Source organism: Equus przewalskii, chromosome 1, assembly GCF_037783145.1.
Source record: "Equus przewalskii isolate Varuska chromosome 1, EquPr2, whole genome shotgun sequence".
NCBI lineage: Eukaryota > Metazoa > Chordata > Mammalia > Perissodactyla > Equidae > Equus > Equus przewalskii.
In genome coordinates, this window is record NC_091831.1 from 23,990,908 (window position 1) to 24,008,061 (window position 17,154).

General features: G+C 40.1%; 1 protein-coding gene across 9 annotated transcripts in view; it reads left to right on the forward strand.

The window, feature by feature from the left end:
• Window positions 1-17,154, forward strand: part of SORCS1 (sortilin related VPS10 domain containing receptor 1) — a 476,815-nt gene that overhangs the window by 380,096 nt on the left and 79,565 nt on the right. For all 9 annotated transcript variants that reach the window (XM_070604587.1, XM_070604487.1, XM_070604417.1 and 6 more), the window contains 7 exons: window positions 5,412-5,514; window positions 5,777-5,853; window positions 7,940-8,031; window positions 9,337-9,444; window positions 10,941-11,058; window positions 12,565-12,695; window positions 15,806-15,919. In XM_070604587.1, coding sequence (XP_070460688.1) covers window positions 5,412-5,514; window positions 5,777-5,853; window positions 7,940-8,031; window positions 9,337-9,444; window positions 10,941-11,058; window positions 12,565-12,695; window positions 15,806-15,919 — 743 coding nt within the window. The remainder of the gene's footprint in view (window positions 1-5,411; window positions 5,515-5,776; window positions 5,854-7,939; window positions 8,032-9,336; window positions 9,445-10,940; window positions 11,059-12,564; window positions 12,696-15,805; window positions 15,920-17,154) is intronic.

Sequence of the window (17,154 nt, forward strand, 5' to 3'; positions counted from 1 at the left end):
TCTGATTCAGGTAGAATAAAATTCAAACACCTAACTATTGCCTTCAAGGTCCCATATGGTCTGGCACCTGTCTGTTTCTCCTGCCTGTTCTTCAGCCTCTCTCTTTCTTCCTTCCTTACACACAGGCCGCGCTGGGGAAGGATGGTGCTTCTTTCCATACCACTAACTCACTGTGCTTATCCTTGTCTTAGACTCTGCACTTGCCATTATTGCTCTTAAAATGCCATTCTACTCTGGCTTTTTCTTGACGTTCACATCCTTGCTTGTTTGCTTTAGTCTCAGAGAGCTTTCCTGAGCATTCTCTAAAGTTGTACTTGTTCCAACCTTTGTTATTCATGACCGCTCTCATTATCTGAAATCAGCACGTGCATTTGTTGACTTTCTTGTCCATCTTCCCTTGCTAAAGTGGAGCTCCATGAGCATAGAGACTGTGGCTCTTTTTCAGCCACTCCAAAGAACCAGCTCAAGAATCCTACCCGCCACATGGTAGCTTCTCAACACACGTGTTGTTGTTGTGGGTATTGTGTCTGTTTGAAGTGGATGCCCCATTGATGGGTTTCGTTTGTGTTCCACATTTGGATTCTGTGAAAGCCTATATTTGCCACTGATAGCCACACTGAAGGATTTGCCATAATATCCATCTCTGAAGCTCACGGGCTCAACTTGACCCAAAAGTTGACAAAATCAGTAGTCTCCTTAAGGTTGAGGAAAGATGAATTAATGATCCCTAGATGTATAGTACCCAGGAGTCTTTTGGCCTTCCTCCATCATTAACCATGTTGTGTAATGTACAATCATACATCACTTAACAACAGGGTTATGTTCCTATAAATGTGTCATTAGGTGATTTTTGTCATTGTTCAAACATCATAGAGTGCCTTTACAGAAACATAGATAGTACAACCTACAATACACCTAGGCTATATGGTGCTAATCTTATGGGACCACCATCCTATATGCAGTCCGACGATGATCTAAACATCGTTATGTGGCACATGACTGTAATTTCAATCTGAGCTTTAGAAAACAGACAGCAGGGTGAGGAGGGGAAATGACAAAGGGAGTGGGGAGGAGAAACTAAAATCATTTTATAAAAATCTGCCAAAGGCACAAAACAGGAAAGAACATCTTTGAGCTACAGGAGACCCTGACTGTTAAAAACCTTCTTTAGACTGGGGAGCTGGTGGGAGAGAGGAGATAAAAAGTGATTTTAGATTGTGAGTACGTGGAAAGTGACAGTGTCACCAAAAGCACAGCTTAGTGATTAGAAAAGAGATTTTCCAGCAGGGCTGCCACAAATGTGGAACAAGTTCAGAATTACAGCCCCAAATGGAATGTTCCTGGTTAAATGTGTTCTATAGAAATAAGACATTCAGGGTAATTTGGGGCTGTATTTTTAGGGCTTTTATATTGATTGCCTGGAGGGCTCAGCTGGGATGTCTTTCCTCTGAAGACTGCATTGTACAATTAGCTGGGGTATTACAGGTCATGGTCCACCTGCCTCCAAAGCCTCAGGATTGGGCTCCCAAGAGGCAAGATCTGTGAGCTGAGTCTGTGACAAATCCTCGGGCCCCTAGGGAAAGCAAAGTGTTTCATGGAGAGAGGTTGTGACTTCTTTGTGGATGCAGTTGGCAGTTTTCTACTAGAGCTAAGCAGCCAGCTACCCAAGTTGCTTCTTGACTCTGCTTTCTACTTCCTTTGCACTGTCTGTGAATCTATACATTGTACTAGATTGGAGCCGAGCTAGATGCCCCATACCCAAGCAAATGGCCCAGGGGTCTCCCTCATCTTTCATATTGACTCCTTACTGAAGATCTAATGGATTCCTAGCTCCAAGCGAGGCCAAACAGCGCAGAAACAGCACAAATGTATATGTGTGGGGGTGGATTTGGGGGACATTGTTTGGGAATTTACCTGCTGCCTTATTGTTTATGAATGTTCTGATCTGGCTTTTCAGCAAAATACTGAGATTAGGAGCCATAGGGATAAAGGTAACATGAAGATGAGATCTAAAGGCTATTAATACAGAGAGCGGGGAGGGGTGAGAGGAAGTAAAATGAGTAGCTGGTTGACCTTCAAGTAATCTAATAGTTGTTTAAGTTGATTTATATTATGGTGGAGGAATGTTCTGTCATTTAGTAATTCTCTTTGGGCCATCCACACTGCTAAGAAGACAATAGCTATTTAATGGATCAATTAAATCCAACAGACATTTCTCAAACATTTGTGACGGCCAAAGGATTTTGTTGTTTGAAATAAAAAAAGAAAAGAATAAGGCAAAAGAAAAGTAATAGGGACCTAGAGGTCCACAATGGGCTTGAAGAGTTTGTGACCTCCCTGAAATTGAATACAAAAGTGTGTTCACTTGCCTTTGTGCACTTTTTCTTGGGAAAGAGTCCTTAATTTGTCTCAGATTCTCAAACTCTGTACCTGACCCTGAGAAGATTAACGACTAAGGCTCTAGTTGCTCCTAAAATTGACCAGTTGATGACATTCCAAGCCCTGTGACTATGTGTGAGTAAGGGCACAAAGTGCAGCTTCTAAACATGCATGCTGGTCCCTCTACTCTCTGTAAGTCCACTCTTAGGTCACAGTGGTTTCAGGATGTAATTCTCTATTTTCTTAACGTGAAAAGGGATAGAAAATAGAGGAATGCCTTTGGAACAAGCTGTGCTTTGATTGTACTGAGATGGAGATAACTCTGGAAAGATACTCAGGTACTCAGTACACGTTTGCTAACGGAAGGAAAGAAGGCAGGAAGGAAGAGAGGTGGACAGATGCCCGCTGCCGGGGCAAAATGTTCCTAAAAATTAGAAAGCCTTGTCTTGTATCCTCCAGGAGTTTGCAGTGGCTAGATAACGATTATAATAAACCTCTCTATGAATTTTTGGTGACTTGACTTTCACAAATATCCAAAACAGGTCAGGTACAAAAGCTTCAGTTAAAAAGGTGAAGATGAATCGTGTAACATTGTTTTTCTTCAAACATTGATGTAGACTATATAACTTCCTTGAAAAAATGGAAGAAAAAATAGCCACAGAATATTCTCCTTGTACCAGCTGGGGGCAATCCAGTACTACAAATGTGAGAGTGGAAGAAAAAGTGCACCAAAAAGATCATTTCTAATGTTGCTGCTACTGCATGAGCTAGTGTCTTTTCTTCTCAGGTTAATTTATCTCAGGCCTCTGAAAACCATAGCAACAGAGCAGTGCTGAGATGGCCAATTGAAAATGCCCTCTTTCCTTTGTAGACAAGTGCCCTATATTACATAATGCCTGAATGGGGTGGCAATGAGCTTCACAGTCTTCCAGACCACTGGGTGATGACCGATGTGGCAGGTGGCTGGCTCAAGATTGCAAACTGGGTGCTCCCTTGGCCAGGGATGTCCTGCTCTATCGGGTGGTGCAAAACGCCCTCCACTAAATCCATATGACTACACATAATCCCCAAGGAGTGATGAACTTCTTGGAATGTCCTGGAGATACTCACATTACTCTGATAGTGTGGTTTATAAATAAACTCATGTACTTCTGCCATGGTTCTGAGTAAAATAGTAAAGTAGTGTCCTTCATGTCCTAACATAAAAGTATTGCTTGATATTTAAGGCATTATGGACTGTCTTTTAGATTCTTTGCTAGGTTCCACCGAAGACACAAAGTAGTAGTTGATGTTTTCTCTTTGTTTTTAGAGTATTCCTCTTAGGGAGATAAAACTGTACATTCCTCAAGTAGATAATATAGCATTTTGCATGGTTAATAAACTGTTGTAGATCAGAAAAGGGGAGATCCTGATAGACTGCAGCTCTCGGGAAAACTTTCATGAAAAATGGTTTGACACCTCTGGTGCATCCCGTCTGAGTGTTGTGCAGTGCTGTCCTGGGACCCCTGAAACATACAGCAATACCTATTCTAGTCTTCCTCTTGGACAAAGGCAGCCAAGTGTTTGGGTCTGACTATTTCTTCCTTTAAGTTCTGTCTTCTTTATTCTTACGAATCTTACAAAGTAAAAACGCCTTTTTTGAAAACTTTACATGAAATTTTCATACAAACCCATAATTTAGTTCTGTCATTATTCCTTGAGACTTTACTCAATGTGTTGGGAGTGAGGAAAAGACCCTATTGTGATCCACTGTTTTATTTTATCAGTATTTTGGCTGCTTTTATTCCTGATTTTCATTTTTATTTTGTCAGTTACTCTATCCCATATAAATTTAATCATTGTACCTCTGTAACTCTCTGAATATCTGCTGGCTGAGACTTACAAGGCAGAATAAAAGTAATATTAGAGATACATTGGTGATTTCAAAAACTCAAGTCGATAAGACTAGAAAATAATCTTCCTGAGAGATGAAAAGAAATGTGAGGCCAGACACAAACTTGTAGTTTTTGACAGCTCAGTACAAGAACTATTTTAAATGAAATTAATATAAGATGTACTATCCTGTTTCTGAAAACTGTTGATATCTTAATCAGAGAATTTGATCAAGATTTTTATGCACAGTAAACAAGTCCCTTAAATTTTCATTTAAATTATTACATATTTTATGTACACTTTGTCTACACATATGACCTTTATATTGAATAATACTGAATCTGATAATACCCTGATAGAAACACTGTGTAAATTATCTAGTAGATGTTAGGACACATCATACAACTTCTATCCAACTGAGACCAGGATCTCAAATGAAGAGTGGCTACGAGATGCCGCCTGACTTCTTCCAAGCCCTCCCAGCCTGACCAAACCTTCTTTCCTGGCTTCATATCCCACTTCTCCTCAGTCTTTCCTGACTACGTACTGTATTGCTCATAGCTCGACTCTTCTGCTTCTTTTCTTTGTTATTAATATTACTCAGGCCTGAAATGTTCCTTATCCCTGTGAACATCTCCTTGGCAGTTCATATCCTACCCATCTCTGCCTCAGGCACCATTTTCCCCTGGAAGTCTTCCCTGATCCAAAGTTGGCCGTAGTCCTGTCACCCTCTAGAATCTCATATTTTGTCTATATTGGTCTTATGGCTGTTAAAATATTCTCTCTTTATAGTAATCAATAGATTTTCAATTATACACTCTGTAATGGCAGAGACCAAATTTTGGTCAATTAACTCTTTCATAAACTACACCTAGGGTTTTACAGGTAAAATACTAAAATGTTTGTTGAATGACCAAATGGCAATTAAGGCAGTAGATCATACTTAAAATGAAGGTGCTCTCTCCATTACCAACTTGTCAGCTGTCTTATACTGAGTGGACACCAGGTATTTGTGGAATGAGAAGATAGGTGAATGGATGGGAGCATGGAGGGATGGATGAATGGGAGGGGTGGTTGTTTGGAGAGATGCTCTGAAATCTGGGCTGTAAATGACTGTTTAGACTATGCACTTTTATAACACTCATCTCTCCTCTTCCCAGCCCTATTGCTCACTGCACCTTCACCTTAAGGTCTCTGAGAATCCCTACACATCAGGGATCATTGCCAGCCGAGACACAGCTCCCAGCATCATAGTGGCTTCAGGTAAGAAGCTTTCCTGCTTTGCTTGCTGTTGTAAATTGTGTTTATTTTAAGGACCTAGCTATCTGTGCTTGGAACTTAATGGGCAAGCTAAAAATATTTTTGAAAGGCACCTAAACCATTGACCCTGAAGCAAGTATGCTGAAAAGCCCTGCTCAGAGCTGTTTACAGTCTAACTCCATCTCAGGCAATGCGGACACCAGCATAGCCCATTGTTAGCTTTTGCAGAGAGTTCCCTTCACTAATGGTGGTGTGCTCTTTCTAGGTAACATTGGCTCTGAACTCTCAGATAGCGACATCAGCATGTTTGTCTCTTCTGATGCAGGGAACACCTGGAGGCAGGTAAGAAAGTATCCTGGGTCCCATTGCTGAAGTTTAAATGACAGAAAAATTGCCCAAATTTCAATTCTGGGACCTTATTTAGCTCCACATAAATCCTACAACCAGCCAATGTGGTTATTTTCCTTTTTGTTGTATGAAAGTCTTGAACAAGTCTTTGAGTTTAGCAAATATTTATGCAATTTGATTTTTCTGCCTTTCAATAAAAATGAACCTTATTTGGAACCCAGGTATAAGAGAGTGTTTAAGTGATGATGAAACCGAATTAGATCTCTCTGAATTTTTCCTGTAAAAGAAAACCAGAATCCCAAAGAATTTATCGTACAGGGAACATGGTGCCTAGATGGTGGATTATATATCTAACACTTAGTTGCCTCCATAAGTCCCCTTGTCTTGAAGTCAGAATAGAGAGGAACTGAGTGATAGAGAAAATAGCCGTTGCCCAAGTGGTGTTCGGAGATGTTTAAATCTCATATACAAAAGACAGAGTAATAACCATCAGGGTGCATATGTTAGGAAAGTAGAAATGGAATCACTTTAAAGCAATGTGTTTAGCTTAAATGCTTCCTTTCTTTCTTCTGAATGAAAATTAGATACCCATAGCTCATAAAACAGGCATTTAATGAGGTTTAGCAATCATAACAAGATTTGTGCCTAATGCATGGTTGTTACACTTCAATAAATATGTTTTAATAACCCACTGACGTTTAATTATCATACAGTAACTAGCACCGTAAATTGAAATCTAATGCACAGGTAATCACACAGCCATGAGAACACTCTGCTTTAAATTTTAGACAGAGATGTTCATGTTATGGTCCAGTTACTATTTCCTAGTTTCAGACCCTTTGTAGCTCCTCAGTGTGATTCACATGTTTTCAGAAGAGCAGGGCAGTAAAGAAATTTGCTTAAGAAACCCAAGGGCTATTGATCTTGGAGATATGTAGGAACAAGGACTATTAAGCTTCCTCTGGAAAATAGTTAGAGAGCCAGGATCCCATTTTTTTCTTTCCACCACCCCAAACAAAGCAAAGAAGGCTCTACTTCTGTATTCTTAGGATATATACTATAGTCCTTATTTACATATAAGAAGTAAACAAAGGGGAAAAAGATTATGTCTGTAGTGTAACCACAGACAAGGCTATACTAACAATGTGACTCTGAGAAAACAGAATGCATCTTATAGAGAGGACTCGCAAATTGTTTTCAGCCTGTCTCCATTTGACTTCAGATTAGTTTCTCCACATTTGGAGAAAGACTCAATGACACATATGCTCAAAGATGATGATTTCGTTTTTGGTTTTTTTTCCTTCTTCTTCTTCTCCCCAAAGCCCCCAGTACCTAGTTGTATATTCTGGTTGTGGGTCCTTCTGGCTGTGCTGTGTAGAATGCAGCCTTAGCATGGCTTGATGAGTGATGCCGTGTCCACACCCAGGATCTGAAACTGTGAAACCCTGGGCCACCGAAGCAGGGTGCACGAACTTAACCACTCGGCCGCAGGGCTGGGCCCAATAATTCCGTTTTGATCAGAACTACTTTATGACTTAGTAGAGAATCTATGAATTAACAAGAACACCTTTCCTCTATAGTACTTGGAAACTTTGAAATAATTACATGTGGAAAGGGCACTGTAGTGCTGTAAGTCCCAGCTCCATCAATTACTATATACATGATCTTAAGCAAGTCACCACATCTCTCTAAACCTTACTTTTCTCATCTGTAAAAATGAGAAAGTTGAAGTAAAGTATCTCTAAGGTTTCTTCCGTCTAAGGATGTTACCCAGTGTGGACAATTATCCAGTATTCTGACATCATCATGAATGGAGATTAAACAACTTACCACAAAAAGACAGGGATATAGACATGAAAACATAACTATTTATTTTTTAAATTTCTTTTGTGGTGCACCTAAAATCATTTTATGTAACTCCAGTGGTATATGTAGCCCACCCTATGTAGTTCCCAAAGATTTTGGGAAACCTAGTTCTATCATGGGAAGGATTTTTCCCCTCATGTGAAGCCTACTCATCTGAGTTCTGGGTATGCATGGATGTGGATGTGTATCCATAGTCTGTGTTTTCCTCTTTCAGATCTTTGAAGAAGAGCACAGCGTTTTGTATCTGGATCAAGGTGGAGTCCTCGTTGCTATGAAGCACACATCTCTCCCAATTCGACATCTCTGGTAAAGGCACCTATATTACCCATAAGTCATGCACCTGATAGTTCCACACTGCTAAGACCAGTTTAGGAGTCAGGCCATCAGCTTGCGACTGTGTTTGTAGTAAAATGTCAAGGTCTACTCAAACATTATTTATACCTTTGCTCTATTAAAATAGGATTGTTGCCTTCAGTTTCACAAAAGGTGGAGGAAAGGAGAGAGGGAGGGAAGTTGGGGAGGAGGGAGAGAAAGAAAGAAGCTGATTGATTCTGCCCCTGAGAGAGGAATTGCATTATGGTTTTTGAATGTGGCAGTATCCCGCCCCCGCCCAGTACCTTATTCCTTCAGCGTAACCATGGGTAGAATGGTGAGTCAGGTATAACCTCTGAGTAGCTTAACTCTTGCAGTCACCTTTCCCAAATAACGTCTCCTGGAGTTTAATATTTGTGTTCATGATATGTGTTCTGCACAGACATGAGCTGTTCAGGACACTTCTGCTCCTATCTCATTTCTCCTGTTCCTACCTCCTTAGATTCCTTTTCGAGGGTGACATTCTGCAACTCTACCTGTAGGTCTTTCACAGGTGGACGTGCCAGGCCTCACTTCCAGAGGGGTTTCCAATAGACTTCTTCATCTGTGTTTTTAAAAGTGTCTCTCTCCACGTGCGAGCTTGTTCAAAGTCGAAAACCTTGTTTTGCCTCCACTGTTGGTTACTTTGTTGACCGAAGAGGAAGCTGCAAAAATAAGAGAAACAGAGGCATAGCTTGGGGGAAGGCATCCATAGAGAAAGGCAGAGCAAAGGAAACATCTTGTGTGACCATCAGATTTGTAGACCTCTCTCCTCCTACTCTCAACGAGTCAGCTGGGATTTCTAACAGTGTAAGAGGGCTGCTGCCTAGGGTTCCGTCTCTTAGAGGGGGCTGCGTCAAGTCCATCTAAGTAGGTCCCATAAGGCCATTGCTCTTCAGAATCAACTGCAAAGCTTGCTGCTAGATTACAGAGAGGTTTTTGAGCGGGTCACATTGAGATCTAAGACCTAATTAAATATCCAAATTAAAAAAAAATTCTTTCAAAGACTTATTATTATTCCCGTTTCACGCAGTTCTTCCCTTATTGATGCTATAACACATTTGGGTCCCAAATCACTTGGCTAACTGTGTTTCTACCTTCTTATGTAATTAAGAGCACTTATTCATATAAAAGGCTCACTTTGACAATGCCTCGGGTACTTTTTAAATGAATTCTCTCCCTGTTGACAGTATCTTTCCTTTGAAAGGATTTTTTTTTTTTCTTTTGAGATCTGATGGCTGTTATTTTTTCTGTCATTAGGTTGAGTTTTGATGAAGGGAGATCTTGGAGCAAATACAGTTTCACATCTATTCCACTTTTTGTGGATGGGGTTCTGGGTGAGCCCGGGGAAGAGACTCTAATCATGACGTAAGTGGAAAACTATGATGTCTTCTAGTCTTAGTATCAATCCAGAAACACGTTATTTTTTAGCTGAGCCTGTTAACTTTGCTACTGTTAGGTTTGAAGTGGCTAGCAAAGACAGTGCATCTAACTTCATGATTCTCCAGCAAAGAGGAAAGAAAAATGTGGGCAGCCATTTTCTTGGCTCTTTATTCATTATTAGGAAACCCACACTGAGGGCTGGCAGCAGAAGGGCACCGCTTATTTCTTCCTGTACTGAATGGGCTTAGGGAGACTAGAAGTGATTATTTCAACAGAAAATAAAACTACAAATTTACAACTTTAATAATACACTTGATATAGAGAAAATCACAGGCGTATAAGAATGATTTCACTTTAAGACAGAACACAAAGCTTGATCAAAACCCCACAAAGGATTTTATTTTTCCCTGGCTCTTTACCTAACCCAATTGTGAGGCATATTAGGAAAACCATGAGAACAATCTGTTCTTGTGAAATTATATTTGCAGTCATTCTTGTCTGGAGAGTGATGATCATTAATTCGTGAAAGACGTGATTAATGACTTGCCTGCCTATGGGTTTCAAAACATGAGCTTTGAATTTAAAATATGAAGTGGCAATTTTTTTTTTCTTCTCCTGGAAAATTGGACATGGAAAATAGAGAGGGAAGCTTTTAAAGTAGTTGATCCTGTCATCAATGAAAGTTTAAAAATGAAAGGGAACAATTGGTACATTTTCTAATTTTTTCTTCCCTCCTTTTTCTAATGATCAGAAAGATCAACAAAAATTTAATATGCCTAACATCTACACTTTTGTCCATGGTAAACATAGCTAGAATAGTAGTTTTTCAATATTTATCTTTATTCAATTTTTATATTTCCAAAACATAGATGAAAAAAAGCTGACTGAAAAGGCTACTTTGTGGCTTTTATCCACACCTACAAATGATGATTCAAACACCTCATTAACTGCCTGAGTCTCTGTGAGTAAGGAGAGCAGAATGCACTGTGTAAGAAATATATAACTTCTTGGCTCTGCTGCCCACTTTCCCTAGGGACGTGGGAATGTAAAAGAGTGTGGAAACTATGGGAACCTGTGCATTAGCAAGAGAAGCTAGAAGTATAGTCTTGGACCACATAGACTGCATCATTTGTGATTGTTTTCTCAATCTTTTTTTTTTGACAACCATTCGTGTGGTATAATATATAGAAGTGGGCTTTTAAGTCAAACACCCTGGATTCTGACACTACCAGTTCACAGTGACTTGATTTTGGGTTTTGCATGTTAACAAAACCCTTTAAGCCTCAAGTTACCCATTTATAAAGTGGAACCAATAATAGTACCTTCCACATAAGTGTGTTTTGAGGATTAAATGATATGATCGATGTAATGTGCTTAGGATTATGCTAAGTTCGTCGTAAACACTCAGCCAATGCTTGCTGTTGTTATAACTGTTGGCATTGTTATTATTGTGATTATTTTTGTCATCATTAACTCTGTAGAGTGTTTGGACACTTCAGCCACCGCTCTGAATGGCAGTTGGTCAAAGTGGACTACAAGTCCATTTTTGACAGACGGTGTGCCGAGGAGGACTACAGACCCTGGCAGCTGCATAGCCAGGTAGGAGGAAGGGAGCTGCAGTTGAGTCAAGCAGGAGGCATGGGGTGTGTTGGGGGAAAGCTAATCATTAAAGTGTAGGAATTGGTGTGTTCTAAGCTAAAATGCCCATCTCATGCTTTCTTATGTGTTTTGTGTTCTACAGCAGTGAACAAACTCAATATTTATAACTTGTTGTGAAGTAATTTCTGTTTTTATTGTACTAGGAAATAATGAGATAAAATTCAAATGTGCTTGGCTTAGACTTACAACTCAAAATGAAATACTATCTCTGCACAGAGATCTGAACATAATTTATCTAAGTGTGTCATGTGATTGTAGGGTGGGGGCAGGGGTGAGGAAAGGATCTTCAATTTTATCTAGCAATGCAAACGGTGACATAAAATAACAAAATTACACTGGCTGAGCGGTGCCAGTAATATCCTTCCTCCCGACCGCTGTGATCCTCTGGGGTTAGGTAGGGCTTCTTACCTCCTTCCAAAGTACTCATGGTACAAGTGTGCAGAATTATTAATAGGAAGCTTGCCTTCGTCCTGGCCCCTCAGCTGTTCAGCTCATATCAACATGCTTGGCTGAAAGCATCTATCCTTTGATTTCCTAAGGCAGAAGTCATCCTGCACATCTCTCAAAGGACATGGCGGAGACTCTTGCTGCAAAGCCATCACTATCTTCAGGCAGTGACCTGTCATATACCCCAAACCTTGACTAAGTAATATGGTTACATGTAGATGTGTAACGGAGCCAGTTAAAATGAGTTTGCTCAAGAAAGATAGTTGATAGTAGCTTAGACAAATCTCTGTTCTGGTCCTTCAGACACACAAGGAGAGCTCTATTTGACAGTGAGGGCCGCATCAGCCAGAATCACGTACTGTATTCGGAGACTTAACAGTAAAATTACTACTCATTTGTATGGCTGATATTTTCCCCTTCAGAATGCACAAGCATTGTGATATTCAAAGGTTTTACTTATTTTGAGGAAAAACACTGAATTTAGTTGTCTCACTTGTCTGGTAGACAGACATAAAATCAGTGGTATAATGTGTGGGCAGAGGCATAATACATCGGGCAAAATGGATCTTTATATTTCTTAGCAGTACTCTTCTTTCATGTCCTCTTAAGGGACCAAATGTATAACTCTTATTGTAGGAGAATTGAGCTTAATTATTACATATTTGTTGGTAACAAACTTGTTATTAGCTGAGTCTTAGTTATCTGTGTGTCCCTCATAGCACTGTGCCCAACACCTGGCCAAGTAAAGGTTTGCTGAATATATAAAGAATTAAGGATTTTTTTTATACACACACGTTCAACACTTCTTAGGATTTTCTTTATAGTCACATTCTATAACAAGGGTCTAGATATTGAAAAGAAAATTCCATTAGAACAAAGCAGGCTACCCAAGTCCAGATTACACTGAAGTTTGAGAACATCTCCCTGAACTGTCTTGGTGTGGAACAGGAAAGGTCCAATCTGTGTGCCCAACTGCGTGAGATCCTTGTCTCCTTCCAGGGGGAAGCATGCATCATGGGAGCAAAGAGGATATATAAGAAGCGAAGATCTGAGCGGAAATGTATGCAAGGAAAATACGCAGGAGCTATGGAGTCTGAACCCTGTGTATGCACAGAGGCTGATTTTGACTGGTGAGCTTGTGCTGTTATCCCATGCAGTCGTTCTGTGAATCAGATCCATATGAGCCTTAATGAAAACTTAGATCTGAAGTAATAGTAACATACATAGAGCTAAGTGACAAGCTTCATATTCTTGTGAAATTGCCTCTTGGGGCCGTCATGGCTTACTAGCAATATACATGTGAATATGGAAAAGCCAAGAGTTTCTTTAGACTTAAAGAGGATTCAGAAGATGGCAGGTAATTATCTTAACATATTTGTTAGATCTTAGGACAAAAAGAGAGACCAGATCCACCCTGAGTTGCTTCAGACAGCAACACTGAAAACAAGAATTGGACTTTTCAGAGAGCAAACATATCTGTACTTGAGATAGAAACTTTCTAGAATCTAGGGTTCCCCATGGTAGAACAATGGCCTTATAAGACAGTAAATTTTCTATCCCTACAAATTTTCAGTCAGTGGTTAGCTGACTATTGCTATGCAAGCTGTGGCAGACGTTTCTGAATTCAATGCAAGGATGGATTCAGTGGCATTGCCAATCTATGGCTCTGTGAACCTAGTGGTAAAGGAGACTTCTCCCTTTACCAGGACTATACTGATTTAAACTGGAATAATACTGAGACATTTAGAAGTTAAATAAATTCAGAGTGCTGTAGCATTCTTTTTGGAGCATTCGGTAAGCAGAAAGGTAGCTTATGGGGCCAGCAATGCCCTCACCTTGTGCTAGGTCAGTGTTAGCATTCAGATGAGGTTGACAAATTATTGAGGATGAGTAGCTGGTAACTCCCTTGGTCATATCCATCTATTTTCTGTTCTGTTTTTTCCCTCTTTTTTCTTTATTTATATATTTTTAGTTTAGAGAAAACAGTTGAAAAATATATATGTCAATATTAAACAATTGAAACTTAACCTGAGAACCAAAGTCATTCCTTTAACCGTTTTACTGTGTAGCAACCACAGGTCGCATATCTAATCATCAAAACATCAGTGACTAGGCTGAGATACTGTGTACATATCATGTATCTTAGAAAAAGTAAGTCTTCTCTCATGGTAGACCTCTGGAGATGTTCTCTGAATAAATAGTGTTGGGCAGGTCTGGCAAAATTGATCACCAGCAGTCACACCAATAAGGCTGTTCCCCTCTTGTTGGTAGCCAAGGCAAGCCAACAGCCAGTGCAGTATCTCCCTGGGCTCAGCCAGAGGGCACCAGAGCTTCAGAGAAGTTCAAAAGGAATTCTACAGGGGCCTCCTCAACCGTAAATTCTGTTTCAGTCAGTGCAACATTATTAAAATGACACAAATATTTTATCTCTGTCCTACCTTTCGAGACTGACACCCTGAAATATATTCACAGGGAAAAGTTTCATGGAATTTTTAAGTCATTCGTCACATCCCTCTTTCCGAAGCCTGACTGCTTCTCCTTCATCCACTCTCATCAAGGAGGATTTGTAAAGGAAGTTAACATTTTTCCCATAGTGGTTTAACTTTGGCTTTTCCAAACAGTCAATCTTTTGCAAAGAACAAATTTATTCTTTAGTAGAAAACCAAAGAGAAAAAGTGAGATAAGAAGTCCCAATTCCCTGATTTTTCCTGGACACGTTTGTTCCTTTGAGAATCTTTTTGACAAAGTTCCAAAATAAGCCAGTCTTTTGCTGTTGTCATGGTCATTGGTTGTTTTCCTTTTTCCATGTTAAACTGTCTAGCGTAAAGGGAACGCATGGTAAGGACAGCAGTTAGGTTTCTCCCCTCCCCCGTCTCTCACTCCCCTCAATCTTGGCCCAATTCTTGCATTCATCTGTGATTGGAATTTGCTACTCATCCCACTAACAAATGTCTTATGAGAAGTGGGAAATGAATCATGAACAAGGCCATTGTAAGGTTTTCTGGTCAAATGAGATTTTTGTAACTGCGTGATTTCTAAAAATATTTTGGAAGGCTCGCCGTGACCTTGTTGAGTTCCTACCAGTAGCTGGAACTTTAGTGATTCCACTTGACTGTAGCATAATGAAAGGTGGTTGTCACTGAATGTTCTCTCTTGACTTGGCTCTCCCCTGGTCAGCTCTCCAGATGACCTTGCCTGTCATCCTCCAGCATTTGTAAAGTAATTCCCTGAAATGAACACTGGGTGTAGGGAGCAATTCTGAAGTCTTCCTGCCCATGCTGTGTTGAACCAGCATCAGATCCAGATGGTATGTGCAGAATTCTAAGTGCCAGCTGCCTGGTGACAGGCCCGTTAGCTGACCCTATTTCTCCCTTCATGACCCTCATGTGCCAGCATCTCACCTCCATTACACACCTCCATGGGTCAGTTCATAGTAAGGCTTGCTGATTGCTTCCTGCGATATGTCAGTGCATGCAGAGGTGCAATTTGTTGTCATCCTCTGTGCTCAGGTTGATCTTCCAGAAGCCAAGAATATCAGGCCACTCAGTGGCCCCTGAAGGCAAGAATGAAGAGGCTAAGAGAAAAGGCTTTTACTATTTCCAAACTGGAGAGAAGATTTAAAGCAATTAGTCCCATGGACAGTGCTAGCGACCTAGGACAAAAGTTTTCCTTGGGGGAATGCTCGCCACACTCCTGAAGGACATTTCTTTTTCTGCTGTGACTTTGAAGCATATGGCTTGTGCACAGAGAGACCTGGCTCAGCTCTTCTTGCTAGATCCAGATGTCTTGGAAGAGCACCCCAAAGACATCACCAGAAATGAGGATTGTGCCACATGCGGTCGTGTTAAACTCTTTAATGAAGTTTTACACTGAGATTACAGCTTTCTCTGGGCCCAACCGCAATCAGTATTGTGTATCCTCCTAATGAGAACATAATCTACTCTCTCAGCTTAAAGGAGTTTAATTAGAATTATTGGGCATTGAGCCTTAATCTCTACAAAGGCATCTCTTTTGCTTCGAGTCAACATTTCTCAAAATTGGTTCTGTAGGATATTTTCATGGGTAATTGATAAGTAGTCCATTGGAAAAAAACGTTTCATTTTTGGAAAGACATGGACTCAGTGAATGCCTGTTTTTTGACTAATTGACTAGAGTCGAAGTTGGGTATGGACTAACATGAAATTGTTCTTAGTAATTTTGCCACCTACTGAGAGGTTTCTCTTGGCTCTTTCCCTAACAGTGACTATGGTTATGAGCGACACAGCAATGGTCAGTGCCTGCCGGCATTTTGGTTCAATCCATCTTCTCTGTCGAAGGATTGCAGCTTGGGGCAGAGTTACCTCAACAGTACTGGGTGAGTGTCTGAAGCAGTGACCTTGGGAGGCCAACCTTTGCTGCTTTTCAGCTTATGTTCAACTTACAGAATTACTTCTAATCAAAGACCAGGCCTATTTCATTACCGCACCATTTATTTGCTTTTGTTCATTTTAGTAACATAACACAGAGTTGCCTTACAGTGCAAATTTCTTCTGAGAATGACCCCAGTTGCAAATGAAGAAACAAAACAGTTTCCTTAGATGAAGATGATGATGATGATAATAATATATAAATTTCTTTATTTTTTAATACTTTATTTCGGAATTAATCATGTGAAGCTACCTTTTACTCTCACTGCATCCCTGGGCAGAAGGCCAAATAAATTATTTTATATGTGCATTTTCTGTTTTATAGATGTGGAGCCTAAATTCAAAAAAGAAGCTCATTGACTTTTCAAGAGTGTTAGTAGAAATATGTTTCCTTTTCTCTTTATATCCAATCTTGACACATTTAAGGCATGCATTCTGATCTTTATAAATATGAAATCAGATTCTAAACTTTTGTGTTTAATGTTCTGATTTGTGGGGCTTATTCAATTTTATTTAAGAAATACCATAAAAGGGAAAAAATTCCATGACTTTTCCACAACTGTAACTGATTGTTTACAGTCTTAAAAAATAGTGTGTGGAACATATTTGGATTCTAATTCAAATAATCTGTAAAAAGACATTTTGAGCCATTTGGAGAATTGAAACATGGACTGATGATTAGGTGATGTATTAGTCAGGGTTTTCCAGAGATAGGTTTTTATGTCTCTATTACACACACATACAAATATGTAAAGAAATTCATTACCAGGAATTGGATGACGCAGTTATGGAGGTGGGCAAGTCCAAACCCCAAGATCTACAGGGTCACTTGGCAAGCTGGAGACCCAGGAGAAGTGACGGTTTGTTTCCAGTCCCAGTCTGAAGGTGTGAGAACCAGGGGCGTCAACACTGTCGGTCCTGTCTGAAGGATAGCAGGCCCCAAACCCAGGAAAAGCCAGTGTTTCTGTCCAAGTGTGAAGGCAGGAAAGAAGCCAACATCCAGTTTGAAGACAGGCAGGAGGAATTCTCTCTTCCTCAGCAAAAGTCAGCCTTTTTGTTCTATTGAGGCCTTCAATGGATTGGGTGAGGCCCACCCACACAAAGGAGGGCAATCTGCTCTACTCAGTGTACTGATTTAAATGTTAATCTCTTCCAAAAACACCTGCACAGAAACACCCAGAAT